Genomic DNA, 15,945 nt, shown 5'->3' on the forward strand with positions numbered 1-15,945 from the left:
CTAAATATAGAGTTTTTAAAAAAAGACAAATAAATAAATAAATACTAACCTTGTTAAGATGATATGAGAAGTTTAAGAGCATCTCCCTACCGATTATTTAGAGCCAAGGAAGCTTCCGATACAACCAATGGGCTAAATCCAGATTTCAGGTTGAACTACGGACAATGTATATTTATATACCAGAAAATAATCATTAGTCTGTTTGAGCGGTGTATGAACAACAGATATTTTCGTCGAAGTTTTAAGCAAAACAGAAGTCAGTGACTAAAATGACTAAGGGTTGTGTAGCTTAAAAGCAATGAATCCGAAATCGGTCATGTGTTGCTATAGATGGGTAACAATAGACATAATTCCAGTATATAGTTTAGTTGGTCTAGACAACATCCAAGATTTCTAAGTCACATCAATGTACACAGTGATAAGTTAAACAGTGTCATTAAACAATCCTGTTTGCCTTTCATATTTGTTATGTAAATCAAAATATCAACCGAACAGTGAATGTATGCAAATACTCTTCAATAGAACCTGTATTATGCTCTCATTGATCCATGACCTAAATCCAAACTACTGAAAAGACAATGGTTTGTTAACACTGATGGACGACAATACAGACAAAATAAAGTAAGTATTCCTATCATTTTTTTTAAGGTATCTTTGAAAACCAGCCATTTAGGACATGAGTTTAAATGTGTCAGATTCAAGGGTTCCCGCGTTTCTCAAAGATAAAAACTGCGATTTTTAAAAAAACCCTTTTGAAGTGATTAGCGTTGTAATCCGAAATTTGCATTCGAAATTATAAGGTTCATGATAGAAAGAAAAGTCAATTTTCGATTGATTTACTCATTATGAGTTTTATTCAGCATTACATCCGTTTTGATTCAACGTGTTGATCATTCAGTGTAGTATTTGATTGTTTTCCCAGTATGATATTTTCCTCTGTATAATATACAATATTCTTGTATTCGATTGACATGAACTATGCTCAATATGTGATTTGTTATATATGTGATTTCATCCTAATTATTAATCAAAATGGGTGTACAATCAATATATAAACCAGTGTATTTTAGACTACATTCGTTCGTTGTCGTCGTCATAGTGTTTGGGTCTAATAAATCTTCACCTATACCAGTCTTGTGTTCTTACTTTCGCATCATGGGAATTGCCGAGGTCCCTCGTTCCGAGTATAAATGATGAGCGTTTTTCCGGCACAGCAATCAGCGACGACCAAATATAACAGTTCAACTACTATACTCAATTACTAACTAACACACGATTTAAAAAAATGAATTTTTTTCTAAACTCCCAAGCTTTCTCACATTACATACTATCAATGTAATCCATAACAATTCAGACAAACAAGCATACAGTAAAATCATTCAAGTAAACGAAATAATTAGAAGAGAACACATTGACAGAACTCAAAATTAAGCTAATTCTCCATATTTTTTTCTCTCATTTCAACAGAAAAATAAAATGATACTGAAAAACGACGTAAGAAGAAAAATGAATATGAAGTTTTTTTCTAAAAAACAAAAAACAAAACAAATTATCTGATGTGTACAGGTTATAGTATACATTTGGGCGAGCGTGTGTGTGCGTGCATGGGTACATATACAATCAAACAAAAAATAAGTATCAACATAAGAATCTTAATTACATGGATCTATTTATTTATTTCTTCCGATTTAAAAATGATTGAATGCGTTGTTTGGTATCACTGAATTGTAAATTTTTTACCATCGCATCTGAAGCTATTGCATAAGCATCCATTAATGACATAGAAGCCTGTTAGGTTAAAAAAATAAAAACAAAATGAAAACCCAAATAAAACACTAGTAAGAAGGGTCTGTGTTTAACTATTGTCGATACCAGGGACTATTAATGCCCCCTAATGCCATAATACAACCGAAGGTTGGAAGAGTCCGCTCCACCTCTCGAAATGCTCTCATATATAACCATGCGTATACAGCCACTACCAGGAAAGTCCTACTCACTGCTTTCTCGTGGAGGAAATTGAGGACAAAAATCTAATGTCCCATCAGTTTGGTGGGTACGGAGGATCCATCTAGGACATTTGGAAAACCCTGATTCCAAACCAATGGTATACATGGGCTTCAGGATCCTGATGGGACAAATGGCGTATGAACCCATACTTGATCACTGGGTGCCATGAAACTGCATCTCCTAACGTTAATCCACTGCCTTGCGGATTAGATCTATAAACCAAAGGTTCAAATGATAGCTCCCTGAGAAAACCACCTGCTTCTGTTTGAGCGCCGCGTAGCATCCAAGCCCACACACATGAAATGATGAGTGTGATGCATATATATTTTATTGTCCCTTTATATAAATCTTCTAACTGAACGCTTGAATCGGTTTCCTAAGCTCTTCTAATAACCTCAGGCTAAATCTACACGGCGACTTGAATACGAGGGAAAACGCGCGAAGTGTAAAAAGAACACATTACTCCAAGGTTAACAAAGGTATGGAAAAGTAAGGGTATTTATACTATTACAGGCGGCCTTGGGCTTCTGGAACCATACTAACTATAGCAGTCTCATGGATAATTATCCAACCCAAACTGCGGCATATGTTTCTGTTTTTCAGATGTTTCTGCGAAAATTCTATTCGACGCCGATCGGATAGCAAACTTACTGGGATTTCTGGACCACTAGGGACTCGTCGAGAGATATTTTCGGGACTATCCTAACACCTTTATACCAATATTTGTGTTTAAATAAACCAAACAAATAAAAAAGCACTGATAAGTTTATCTAAGCCGCCAAGTGTGTATCCTTGAAGCGGATTGTGTTGATGTAGTGTTACGTGACAAGTCTCAGTACATTTTGTACATATCAAGCAGTGGAAACCACGGAGCGTGTTTGCTGAAGTAAATCAAACTGGGATATATATAACAAAACTTGCATAATTTCATTAATGTCATCTAATATAGAATAGGTGGAATGTAACTAACAGTAGGACGAAACGTGCATCCTGGATTCCACTGTTAGCCACATTCCAACTATTCTACATTAATAAATTGGATAGCTATAGAGCCATGATAATAAAAACATCATCAGTCACTTTGTCGACTTCGCTAAGAAGTTTCAAAATAACCTCCATTAGTTGAGGTAGTCTTAGTATATTAACTAGCTTCTAGAGATTTTTCCGAGAAATTATTGGGGAGAGTCAAGATCAGAAAATCAAATCCAAATATAATATGTGATCGGAATTTTATTATTTTTAAGGTATTGCAAATGATTCCGAACCGTTTCTAGTAGATGCAAGTCGCCAACTTTACAAAATGACATATATACAAGGACAACGAAAACAAATACTTAAAACGTTTACACTCCTTTTTCAAGTTAGTCAGCATTAAAATATACAGTCATAGATTTAAAACAAACTGTATAGACTTCTATCTTAGCGCTCATTTAATATCGTCAGATTATACATGATATATGGTAGTTGAAATAAATGCACTATAATTTTGATCCAAAGTTAGTATCTATCTCTATCTATCAGTTGATTAAATAGTTCATAATTGAGTAACTATTTCTAATTACATGTATCTGATTATCAACAAAACTTGATGGATTAATGCTTCACACAATAGTCCACAGGAAAGAAAATCATCTGGTAGAAGCGGGACGATGCAGAAAAATACTTAACCACAGAAAAAAGCAAAAAATCAAAATTATTTATTTCCAATAAACTTACTTGTTTGTGAAGAGTTTCTCGACCTAACTGTACAACATCTTTATTATGTTGAGTAATTTCTTTGGCGAATTCAATAGACGCTTCATATAGTTTGTCATCTTCAACTACACGATGAACAAGACCCAATTCGTAGGCTCTATCAGCACTGATAGCTTTGCCTAAAAAAAGTTTTGTTTCTCTTCAGAAAAACCTCAGGGAACAGGATTTTTATAAGACTGAATACATTGCTGAAAAATCATACGAGCAAAAATGTAAGATTATTTGGTTGGAAAGTTCGTGGGGATTAGTCCAATTTAAAGAGATTTTCATCAAGGCCTGACATTACCTAGTGCAATTAGTAACTGGTGAAATCCCAACACGGATGCGAAAATCCCGTCTTTTCGTCATTTTGTGTCGCCACTTATGGAGATGAGATATCCACTTGTCTATCGAAAGACAAGCATACTTGATATAAACGGAGAAACAAAGAAGCTATGACAAACAACGGAAGCTATTTTTGGGGTGTTGTTTCACTTAATTCGAAGCTTGTAAAACAATAACATTTAGTTTTGTCCCTAGTTAGTATATAAACCATAAGCTTTCGTTTGATGTATGACTAACTGCCATAACTTTTTCTATTCCAAAGCCGTCGCAATTTAAACGTAACGTTTAGTACTCTATTTTCTACCCTAATGACCAGCTTGAACATAATTGTATTTTCCTAATTGTTTGTACGTTGTGGACATGTCAGATATCTATTTATTCGTGTATATTTTTTTACGCTAATGTGATTTGGGAATCGGAAATTATTCATGTGTTCCAGTTGACTCGTCATTTCTCTCGCTTGTCAATCAACCAGGTGATAGAATAGTTTTTCGCCTCTCTCTACTCAAGGCCGTTAGTCTCGACTGGGACTTACGCATTTCTAGCCCCAAGGTTAAACCAGTTGGCCTATCATGTTAAGGCCTCAACCTATATCGAGACAACTTCTCTCCTCTATGTTATTGATTAGACAGACCAAAGACGTAACAAAAGTGACAACAGAGAATTTTTGTTTCGATCGCTCTGGAACAAAATGTCTACATCATTGGACGACCTTAAAACTACTCTACAAATTGAGCAAGCGCAGAGTGATGCAAATTGAATGAAGCTTTTGGACGCATTAACGCAGAAGCTCTCCTTTCATTAAACTTCAACCTTTCAATCAGATAAATATGAAAGCATTGCAAATTCCATTTGTGGATTCAGCTATGATCCTGAATCTGGTATCATATTCGATTCTTGGTTTCATCGTTTCGAAAACATATTCCGTGTCGAATGCTCAAATTCCGATGACGAAGTTAAGTTCGCTTACTCCTGAGAAGAATTGGAACACGTGGATATAATAAATATGCAAATTTCATCTTTTAACAACACAGTCCAAATATTACCTAAAATTTCTGGGGAACAATCCTCATCATTCAACATTCGCTACTAGTAAATAAGAACTTTCGTCTAAATCTGAACGAATAGTTTCACAATATTTGGGCGCCGAGTCAATGTGAGACATTAAAGAGGAAGAATGTATTTGTAAAATCTCAGCGAAAGAATTTGAAGTAAATCCAACGTTTCCAATAATAATATTCGGTAATTTTGTTGTTTGATTATATTTTCCTTCAAAAAAGCTTGAACCAGATTGCCAGGAGAAACGTTGGATTTCAAATTCTTTCGCTGAGATTTTACAAATACATTCGTCCTCTTTAATTCGCCACCAGTGTTTTGAAATAAAATCCTATCCAAGAATTATCTCACCTATGTTGGAAAAGTAAATCGAGAATGTGAACTATTTAAAATGAAATTACAGCGGATCAATTAAAATGTCTGGTTTTCATCTATGGATTAAAGAATCCAGAAGATATGGGCACCCGCATTGAGTAGTAATCGAACACGGCTTTGCAAATGGTCACAACCGAGTGTCAACGTTTGTTAAATCTCAAATACGGTATCGCAATGGTGCAACACAATGCGAAACTGTTATGTTCTTAGCTTGTACGATTACCGCGAATACGATTGCCAAATTTAGATACGCAGATTTATACAATCAACAAATGACGCATACACCTGAACGAACGGCCTCGAGTCTCGACTGGCCCTTTTCCCTGCCTGTTAAGTACAGAACACAAATCTCAACCTCCGCGATATGAATCGTATATTCCAAAAGTACTGGGTTTATATATAAGCCAAACATACTACATCACACCATAAATAGAAAATAACAACTGTAAAGGATCAAGCCAAAAAGTGGCTGTGATTGCGGTTGACTGTAATTAATAAACTGGATATAACTTAAGAAAAGTAAGTCGTATGATAATAGTTTATAGGTCAAAATGAAGCTTATAATAAGAGGTATATGAATATACATAGTTTAATTACTTAACAATAAAAAAATAAACAGTATTAGTCCATAAATAGATTCCAACAGTTATCACCCATTATTCTCGTCGTGATATAACGGAAACATTCCGATTTCGGTTCAGTTAATGCAGTTAAATCCTCTAAATCTCTCAAACAAAGCACAACAAGCGCATAATAACCTGGTGACAAACCACCATCACTATGTTGGTTTCGTGGAGCATGGCATTTTGTGAAATTATATCCATTCAAGAATCACAAGTGCCGCCACTGTCATCGCATTGGTTACTGACCAGCAAATAAACGCCAGTCAAAACTTCGTAGCGGGAATATGAAACGAAATTCATAGATCCAAATCAAGGAAGTATGTAAACTTATTAGTGAGTGGAAAATCTATTCGTCTTCGGCTAGACACGGCTTCCAACGTTACACTGATTTCTAAAACCACGTGGCGTAAGCTAGGATACCCACGCATTCAACTAACCAAACATGTTGCCCGAAATGAATCAGGAGATATAGTGAAGCTAACTTAAGTCATGTGCGAGGTAAAGTTCAAATAACATAAATTTGATAACGTTTGTTATCTGACGAGTCGGCATGATTTGGATCTAGTAGGCTTAGACTGAATCGAGAAGAATGTTACTTCGAATAGTTCATTAAACGAGGTATTTTCTCATAAGCCTTCCTCTGAATCTATCCAAATTTCTCGTAATATTTCCGAGTCATACATTACAGCCAGATTGCAAGCAGCAAACTCAAGGTCTGAGGACAAATTCGTACAACTAAATGTACAGAGGTGTGACAATAGCAAGTAATTTCTCTCAGGAAACCAATTTCTGAAGCAATTTTGCTTCCCCACAATGAAAGAAAGTCAAAAAAGATCGACCCTATGAATACCACCACTTACCTTGCTCCACAGATTTCCGCCATCAGTGAAGACTTTATCATTACGAACCTAACATTTAACTATTCATAAACAGGTTGTGAAACCACTAAGATGTCGCTTCTAATATCTAGTAAATGCTATTTAAGCTTTAATATTTGATCACAGAAACTTAGTTGAGAAATTCTAAGGAATACTTTCTGACAACCAAGCTAATTACAGGTGTAGAAAGGATGTATTTTTGATACATATTAAAAGCTTTAATGTAAGAAAAATGTTATTTCCTTTGTATTGGACCCATCATCACTTTGGTAGGCATCTATTTCAGTGAAGCTGAAAGTCAGCACAAAGAACCGGACATAGTTTTCCCTTTAATTGATTAATCATCATCCACCAGAATATTAGTCAGTCAGTCAATCAATGTGCATATTTGTACATAGTATTTTGGCCCAAGTCGCCATATTATTAACACAACGAGAGGAAATCAATAGGACGAGTAGCAAATAAGTTGAAATGATGTAACAGCAGTGATAATGAGAAAGATCAAGCGTTGAGAACATGGTCCGAAAAGATAGAAAAAAATGAAGTGAATCCACCACAGCCATTGTGATCAATCCTCAGCCACATCACCCAACGTCTCTAGCACAAAATCCCTAATCATCGATTGCTAGAATCGCAAGGATGTCAATCAGGTAGTCTGCATCTATCTGCAAGATTCAGAACAGTCAACAGCTTCATGGTCTGTTGTTACATATTGGTTTGACCGCTAGTAGCATCGTCCTAACCATTTCTGTACTAGCAAGTAGCGTTTATCGAAGTAGGCAGCGGCTCAATATATATAATACATATCAAAACCATCTCAGTTGATGACTTACAACCTAGCCAATCGATCTGCTACATTTGCCTTATATTCTGTGTTTAATCTAAACATTGCTCACTAGTCATTCCACGTAAAGATAGAAATGCTTCGAAGGCAACTATGATAAAAAATCTTTAGCTTATGCATGTCTTCTACTCTAAAGGAACATGTTTCGCACCAATAGAATAATACAGAATGGATTGGTATATATATATATATATATATATATATATATATATATATATATATATATATATATATTGATTACCTGTTAAAAGTAGTTCATTAGCAGCTCGTAACCCGATCGCTCGAACTAATGATACACCAGGTGTACTACAGAATAATCCTAGTTTAATACTACTGGCTGAAAATATCGCAGATTTGGCTGATATTGCCAAGTCACAAGCTGCAACTAACTGACAACCTCCAGCGACAGCAGGACCATTTACAGATGCTATCGATGGTATAGGAAATTCAGTTAATTTCTCCATAATCTATTAATTCAGAATTTAAACAACAACAAGTTCAGGATACAAATTTGTCTGTAAAAAGACCTGATGAAACAATGCTTATTTATTTATTGGTTGAAAACAGACTTTTGTAATCAACTTTACATTCTATGCTTCTTTTCACGACAATTAATTGATAACTGAGTAGTGACCAATGTGATGTACTTCAAGTCTTTATTTAGTGCCGATGGAATTCTATCAAACAAGTTGCAATGTAGCCTCTAGTCTAAGCAACTCAATATCCCGTACACTATGTTGAGATGTAAGGTGATGGTTGGAGTTAATCGATGGGAAACACTGGATATTTGATACTTTCTCACAAGGTGTATCGGTAATCTTAAGATAAATTATGCTCCCTGGTGCTCAATCAATTGTAAATACGCCTCACGCTTACTAGTTATTCGTGGCGCGGATAGTTCAGTGACCACGTCTCTGACTGTGAAGCTGGATGAAGCGAGAGCATCAGTCCCCTTAAGGTTACAGGTACACGTTGCTTACGAATACCAAATAGCACGGAACTTAGGTCCACGGTTTCCCGTCAACTATACTCAACCATTACCTCACACTTTTTTCTCGAAATATCTTTGATTATGTAGCGATGAAACATTTCTATTAAACAAAGACACTGATAAAAAGTTCCCTAGATTTGCTGAAGCAACATTGAATTATTCAAGGTATACACTTATGACCTTGTTGTAGATTAAGACTAAGGTATGGAATTTTCTGGTTTCGGGGGACTGGGAGATTTTTTCCAAAACAAAACGGAGTCTATGAGAACTAGACAAATCGGATAACCAATACATAACACTTCAGTCATTAACGCACCGTACGATGGATGAAATATAATAGAAGTCTTGTGAAAAAGATGTACTGCTCAAGACCACAGAATAATTTAATTACATTCGAGTTAGTTGAATTGTATATCGATTATTGAATACAAAATTTATCAAAATTATTGATCGTCACTTTAATGTAAAACTACAGCGCATTAATATAACGGAAATGCATGGAAAACAAATTAACTGCATACTGGGTAAATCGACACATGAAAATATATTGAAAATCAATGAGCGAAGTTCACCGAAAACCAATGTGAATTGATCTTTCCCTACGTGTAGTAGCACTTACGGATTTAACATCTTCAACAATATTACTAATTAAAGATGATTTCTTAGAACTGGTTTTGACTATAGGGATTTGAATAACTGTGTTTATCATATTAATACTTTAGTTATAAGGATAGATTCATGTGAACTGGTGGTATATGAAAGATCTAACTAGTATTTATCACTTTGCATGGTCCACACTCATGATATGATAACAAAATCTGAGCAAAATAATGGTATATACCACAATAAATTACTCTACTTTACTACATGGCGTTAAAAAGTTCAGTGAATTTGGTACTCAGCGGTTTTTCGACACAATACTGACATTAAGTTAGGCCATAGACGTAAAGCACAAGACAACAGACGTGTACTGATTTATATAGTTTCAAACCATCAACCAAAATGAGTAAATTACTTCATACACCGTACATATAAGAAAACCCATTGTTGTCCAAGGTGACCACGAAAAAGAGAAAACATTAGAAAGGTGAATTTTAGACGTGACATTAATTCATGAAGACGTTAACTACTGCCTTGAGATATGCTAGAAATGAGATAGTTTCACAATATGGTTGAAAGTTAGTTCTTGTGTGACAAAAACATGTTTCTTATTACATACAAGTAGCCAACCATTTCATTATTATAACCTTACCTAACTACTTCGTACTTCCGCTTTTCTTCTGACTCACCACTTCATTTTCTTTAATTATCTAGCTCAGGAGTGTGAAGGAATGAAACCAAACATTATTGCAAAAGGTTCTGTGTCGACTTAAATGAATGTAATATAGCAAGTGTAAGTTAATGAAGTCAGCTTTATGCCACATATTTTTTATATCTACTGATACTACCTGGTTGATCAAATCAAATAGGATGTATATGGGTTTAATCATCCACATTTCATTAAACAGTATTATACAGAAGTAAGGATATTTAATAAGTTTAGATAATCAGTAAGCTTAGTAGTCATCACTCTGAACCATATACGAACATTGTAAGCTCTTTTGCGGTGATATATAAACTTCCTAAAACCATTTGTTGGGATATTGTTAGTATTGTCACAATATTGTGTTGAAAATGCGCTACACGAGTTAAGATGACAATATTATAAGAGAACAGTAGGGGTTAAACAACCAACGAAAAAAATATGAATAGTGTATATTAAATAATTTGACTGAGTCATATCTAATAACACCTCGATTCAATGAGTCGCACACCATCTTCACTCCCATACAGAAGGCCATGATGAATCAACGACCCCTAACCAAGTACATCTATACTTCATTGCACATTTCAAACTGACCACTGCGTTGCTTTGCCATTCTGCATTAGTGACGTCAAACGATACATGATTTGGAAGTCTTTGGCATGAAATGCATGAAAAGCGATCAAGCCATCAAAATCCTGTGTTCCGAGATCTTAACACCAGTCGAATTATCATGTTAGAACACGAATATCCGGACCTCAGTATTGAAGTAGTTCACTAAGTGTAGCTTTCTGTATTTGGCTTTGAGCCGTGCTTTATCCGTAAGGGCTAGTGATAATACCCAGTAGACTATACAGAAATAGGTGACACAGGACTCGAGTCCACAACCTGGTGATTGAAAATCAAACGCCCTAACAACTAGACTACAACAGTATTACTAATGTAATGTTCTCACTGAATGTAAGTAATCGGTCAAATACAGTTACAGATACTTATCCTATATGGCCCAGGTTGTCTATAGTAAGTGATTCAGTTACTCAAACTTGATCGAGCGAAACAGTAAGATTAATAGAATATAAATCAATTTACCTCTGATGCTGTTGAAAAGACTTTTTTAGAGTTTGTATCAGAAAATTTGATAACCTCGTGAAGATTATGTCCAGAAGAAAAAAATCCTCCTTCACCAGTAATCACTAAAGCTTTAATATTCTGCGACAACTTGATCGAATCCAAAACCATGAGAAGTTCTTTCATCAACGGCAAAGAAAGTGAATTAGCACTCGTAGGATTATTCAACGTTAAAATATGTACCTCGTTATCGATTGTCGCCGATTTAATATAAGACTTGAAAAATGGGATGAATAACAAGTAAAGAACAAACCAGATGTCGTACGAAACGGAGACGAAAACATGAGAACAATTTCGATGGGTTTACATATAATACACATGGAAGATTCATTGTAGTTTAGTCAATATAGTGATGATTAGAATGAGCCTAAAAATGAAGGAGACAATAAAGTGTTAATTTATTTCATTTCGAATAAAGGATTTGCACATGGTCAGGAGGAAACAAATATTACATTCTTGGTCCTGAAAAACTTGAGGAAATCAGTAAACCGCATTGAACATAGCCTTATTACTGATAGGGACAGGTTAATAGATGGAGTTCCTACGATCAGGTAAATTTTGAAAAACAAAAGCTAACCTTTCAGCAAAATTACAGGCTCTACGACTGTCATATGTACTATGACTCATACTGTGTAATGAGACCTTATTTGTTAATAGGCCACTATATGTTATTAACCATGTTTTATTTCACCATAGTAGTTAGTCAGTATACAAGAATATGAATAAATACTTTGGGCAAAAACTCAGTAGAGAAGCATTTCAAGTTACACATTTAATTATGCATAACGCCAACTGTCAGGATGTTTAGCACAGATGAGTAGCTTGATGAATATGATGGTATCTCACTAGTCATACGTGCTCTAGACAAAATAATTAGTGAATGATGGGGTGGGTTTAGTTAAAAATATCTCCGAGGAAACTTTGCTAACATTAAAAGATTTTAAAACCTCAAATAGCTGCTCATCAGGCTTTTGGATTCTTCCTGAACTATGAAATACAGCAGAATGTAAGTAAACGGCACAAAACAATTTACAACAAGAGGATATCGACTAGTAGTGTTCCTTTCTAGATGAGGAAAGCATGTAAGTAATATTTATATCATGAAAAGCATGAATTTCAAGTCGAGAGTGTTTTATTCTGTATGCTTACCAAATTCAATTGTTTTATTAATTTCAGCTTGTAAACAGATGTTAGAGTGGACAAGTGTTTTCGATAGCTTCAAATCCTACAATTACAAGTCTATGACAATTGTACTAAATTAGACACAAAATATGTATATAAACGTTCTGGCTGAATTAGTCAGTACTGTAGATAGAAAATAATAGATTTTGTGCCGATTGAGTCTCAGATGCGAAAAAAGTCAGTAGAACCGTGAAGCCCATACAAAAAGGGTCAAGAAAAACTATCTGCCCCAGGGTGATGAGTTCTAATCGATAGACTGAAACTGTCCGGGCCGAAACTTGATACAAAATACAAGTTAATGTGTCCTAGTTAATGTGAGAAAGATAGTAATCGTAATGTTAATAATTATTATTAGTAATATCATACAAAATAAGGTGGATGTATGATTAAGAACGTGAAAATGCCAGGTGCGTAATAGAAAGAGTATAATTGCACTAATATCGTTGAACGTAATAGTTTTAATATCACAAATCCGTCCAAACTGTCCGTCATTGTGATGTGCAGGAAACAAATCAAAAATGGAAAGTCATAGTGACTGATGGCTGGTAAAGGCATGACAACGTACACAAATGAAATATTCATCGATCGGGCTTTAGATTATTGCAGAGAACCGCCACTACATCACGTTGGAACTACCAAATGTTTCGCAAAACGACGGTTGTAGGTGAGCGAGAAAAAAACTGATTGGTGCACAGCAGTGAGAGGGTTATGAGGGTCAAGGAGATACATGTATTCTTGAGTGTCATACGGTATCAGGGGCGTTTGTAACTTCAAAGGACAACGTAATTCGTCATCGGATAATAAGGTAGCTGGTGAGAACCCCATTGAAGCATGTACCGGAGTCCAATAACTAAAAGATAGTACGGCATTGCATTATCCTAGAAATCAGTCGATAATCTGTTTACGAGCGCTTGTAACAGTCTTCGTAGTCCGATTCGTCCGTCAGTCAGAAGGTAAAAAAAACAGTAGGTGACCTTGGTAGTTCGCAAAATTGAGTCTCTTTTACTACACTCAGATCGAAATGCGGTGCTTGTAAAGCGCTCCGTCGCACAGGCAAAGCAACTTCTGCGAGTCTGGATTCTATTTATTTATTTATTTAGACACATAAACCCCAAATCTATTTCCTAACCTTAACCATCAACTGTAAATCATAATTCTAATTCCCCACACTGGTTTATAACCCTCATTTGGTCGTAGTTATTAGGCGGACACTCTAGAGATCAGTCTAGCTTCGCTTAAAGGTCGTCTATGAATTATAGTCTCTCCGTCCTCTCAATTCCGTAAACAACACCCCTACTGAGAGAAGGGAGTAAGTAGAAGTCTGAAGGGCACCAATAACGAGGTATTATGCAGAAGTTAACAAATCACGAGAACGGATGATCGTACTTTTGATGGAAGGGAGGATGCATACAAGGACGAGCAAGCCCTACATGGACTGAATATGCGAGGCGATATAGATATTACGTCACATGAAACCTCAGCCCGTAAACATTCTTTTTTTACAACTGAGCCAGGAAGTTCGATCGCTGGCTAGTAAGCTGCCAAGGGTGGGAAGGCTGAGGCGTAAGGAACGTCCGCTTGACCTTGGATACGCCAGGTTCCGACTCCAACACGAAATATCAAGTTAAGACTAATGGATTTATAACTCTAACGAAGATTTTGTGCTGGAGACATGTACAGACTAGTGTGTATGAAGAATTCTGAAATAAGGAAAAAAAGAAGCCAATTTACTTGATCGACTCAATAAATAACTAGGTTACACTAAAATGCAATAATGAAAGTAACCGTTCAAACACCACAATAGTACAGGAGAGGAAATAAGGCAATATTACAGGAACAACTGGAAGTTTTTAGATTGAGAATCTGATAACGTTACAAAACCCTGACTTATAGGTAAACAAGAAAGGGTAACACACACTTCAAAAACTCCGGGTTCTTGAAGACAGTCTTCAATAAGAAGAAAAGTAAATCGATTGACCTCCGTCCATCCATAGAGATTACTTTTTCATGGAAGTTAAGTTTGTCACTAAAAATGTTCACTTTTTGAGTTATTATCGGCAGTGACGTGTAAATTTATTGATTTTTGCAATTACATCAAAATATTTTGTCCCTAGGGACAATCAGCAGGAAGCTAATTTGTCTTTTCCCACGGAAGACTGTTGTTGATGGTACCTGGTCAACGTACACTAAGTATCTTACGTAGACAACTGTTTATAAATACTTGTACTTTTTTATGATGGTTGTAGTAGTTTTCCGTACAGTGAAACTGTCTTTATGTTCGTATTGAAGATTGTGACTTTGATATTGGTTGACAGACAGTTGTTATTGGTTGAATATTTTGTTTGTTCAACTGTAGGAATGCTGTCTTTCCTTTGCCAATTCTCTCCTTTACGTCTGCATCCGATCCTCCTAGTTTATTGATGATGCGGCTGGCAAGATACGTGAAAGATTCCACATCTTCCGGAGCTTCTTCATCAAGTGTGATGGGGTTGGTGTTCCCCGTGTTCCATCTGAGGACCTTGCTTTTACCCCTGCATATTTTGAGGTCTGCTAATGCAGAGGCTGCTGCTACACTAGCCATCTTCATCTGTCCTTCTTCCCTGTCCATCGGTATTTGCTCTTCCTCCCAAATCTTCCTGAATAGAATGTGGAGCGTCTTTGAAGTTACTTATATGTCTGAGTTCAGTACCTCAGATGGTATATAATCAGGTTCTGACGACTATGCTGATTTTTTCGGTCTTTGATTGAGTGACATCTATAGGCAGGTCTGTAGGACTGCCTGAATGTTCTCTAGGGTTTCCATAGAGATCCATTGCTTATGATGGAGTCGTGTTGTGCGATTGTACCGAAGGAAAGTCTACGTGAATAGGATTTTCTTCTAAATACGCTGCTTTTAAGCGATCGATGCTGATACTATCGTTTGTTCAGATCTTATCGACTAAATAGTACTTAGATTCGCGATGAAGAACTTTGAAATGTCCTTCGTATACTGATTCGAAAGGTCGTCGATGTGAGTCTCGACGAACGAAAACGTGTGTACTATATCGTAAGTCACGTTGAACGAAAACATCAGTTGATTGAGGTCGAGTGGAAGCAGGTTTAACTGAACGCATTGCGTTTGTAAGCCTGTTCGTGTAGGAGGTTAGATCCATGTTCATTGAAGAGGATGAAGGATCCACGAATCCTCCTGGAAGTCGAAGTGTCGTTCCATAGACGAGTTGAGCCGCAGTGTATCGAATGTCAGCTTTCACTGCATTGTGAATACCTAGTAAGACGAGTGGAAGAGCGTCAGTCCACTGTGAAACGTTTGCAGCTGATAGTGAAGCTTTTAGTTGTCGGTGAAAACGTTCTACCAACCCGTTTGCTTGTGGGTGATAGGCGGTCGTTCGGAAACGAGTCATTCCAAAAAGTGTGGTCAGACGACGGAAAATTTCAGATTCAAACTGACGTCTGCGGTTTGTAGTGATGGTTGAAGGGCA

The 15,945-nt window shown here is 36.2% G+C and overlaps 1 protein-coding gene across 2 annotated transcripts in view; it reads right to left on the reverse strand.

Annotated features, from left to right (window-relative positions):
• Positions 1 to 14,393, reverse strand: part of BLOC1S2 (biogenesis of lysosome- organelles complex 1 subunit 2) — a 30,435-nt gene extending 16,042 nt beyond the window's left edge. The window contains exons 1-6 of one of the 2 annotated variants that reach the window (XM_051216826.1): positions 13,853 to 14,393; positions 11,538 to 11,651; positions 11,246 to 11,500; positions 8,104 to 8,329; positions 3,724 to 3,881; positions 50 to 1,788 (exon numbers count right to left, since the gene is read on the reverse strand). Coding sequence is in view for 1 of the 2 variants with exons in the window: in XM_051216827.1 (XP_051065444.1) it covers positions 1,675 to 1,788; positions 3,724 to 3,881; positions 8,104 to 8,329; positions 11,246 to 11,410 (663 nt within the window). In the remaining variant the exon portion in view is untranslated. Of the gene's footprint in view, positions 1 to 49; positions 1,789 to 3,723; positions 3,882 to 8,103; positions 8,330 to 11,245; positions 11,652 to 13,852 lie in introns of those variants that run through there. The other variant, XM_051216827.1, reaches the window with a different exon arrangement.
• Between the last annotated feature and the right edge of the window lie 1,552 nt (positions 14,394 to 15,945).

This window comes from Schistosoma haematobium, chromosome 6, assembly GCF_000699445.3.
Source record: "Schistosoma haematobium chromosome 6, whole genome shotgun sequence".
In the NCBI taxonomy this organism is placed as follows: domain Eukaryota; kingdom Metazoa; phylum Platyhelminthes; class Trematoda; order Strigeidida; family Schistosomatidae; genus Schistosoma; species Schistosoma haematobium.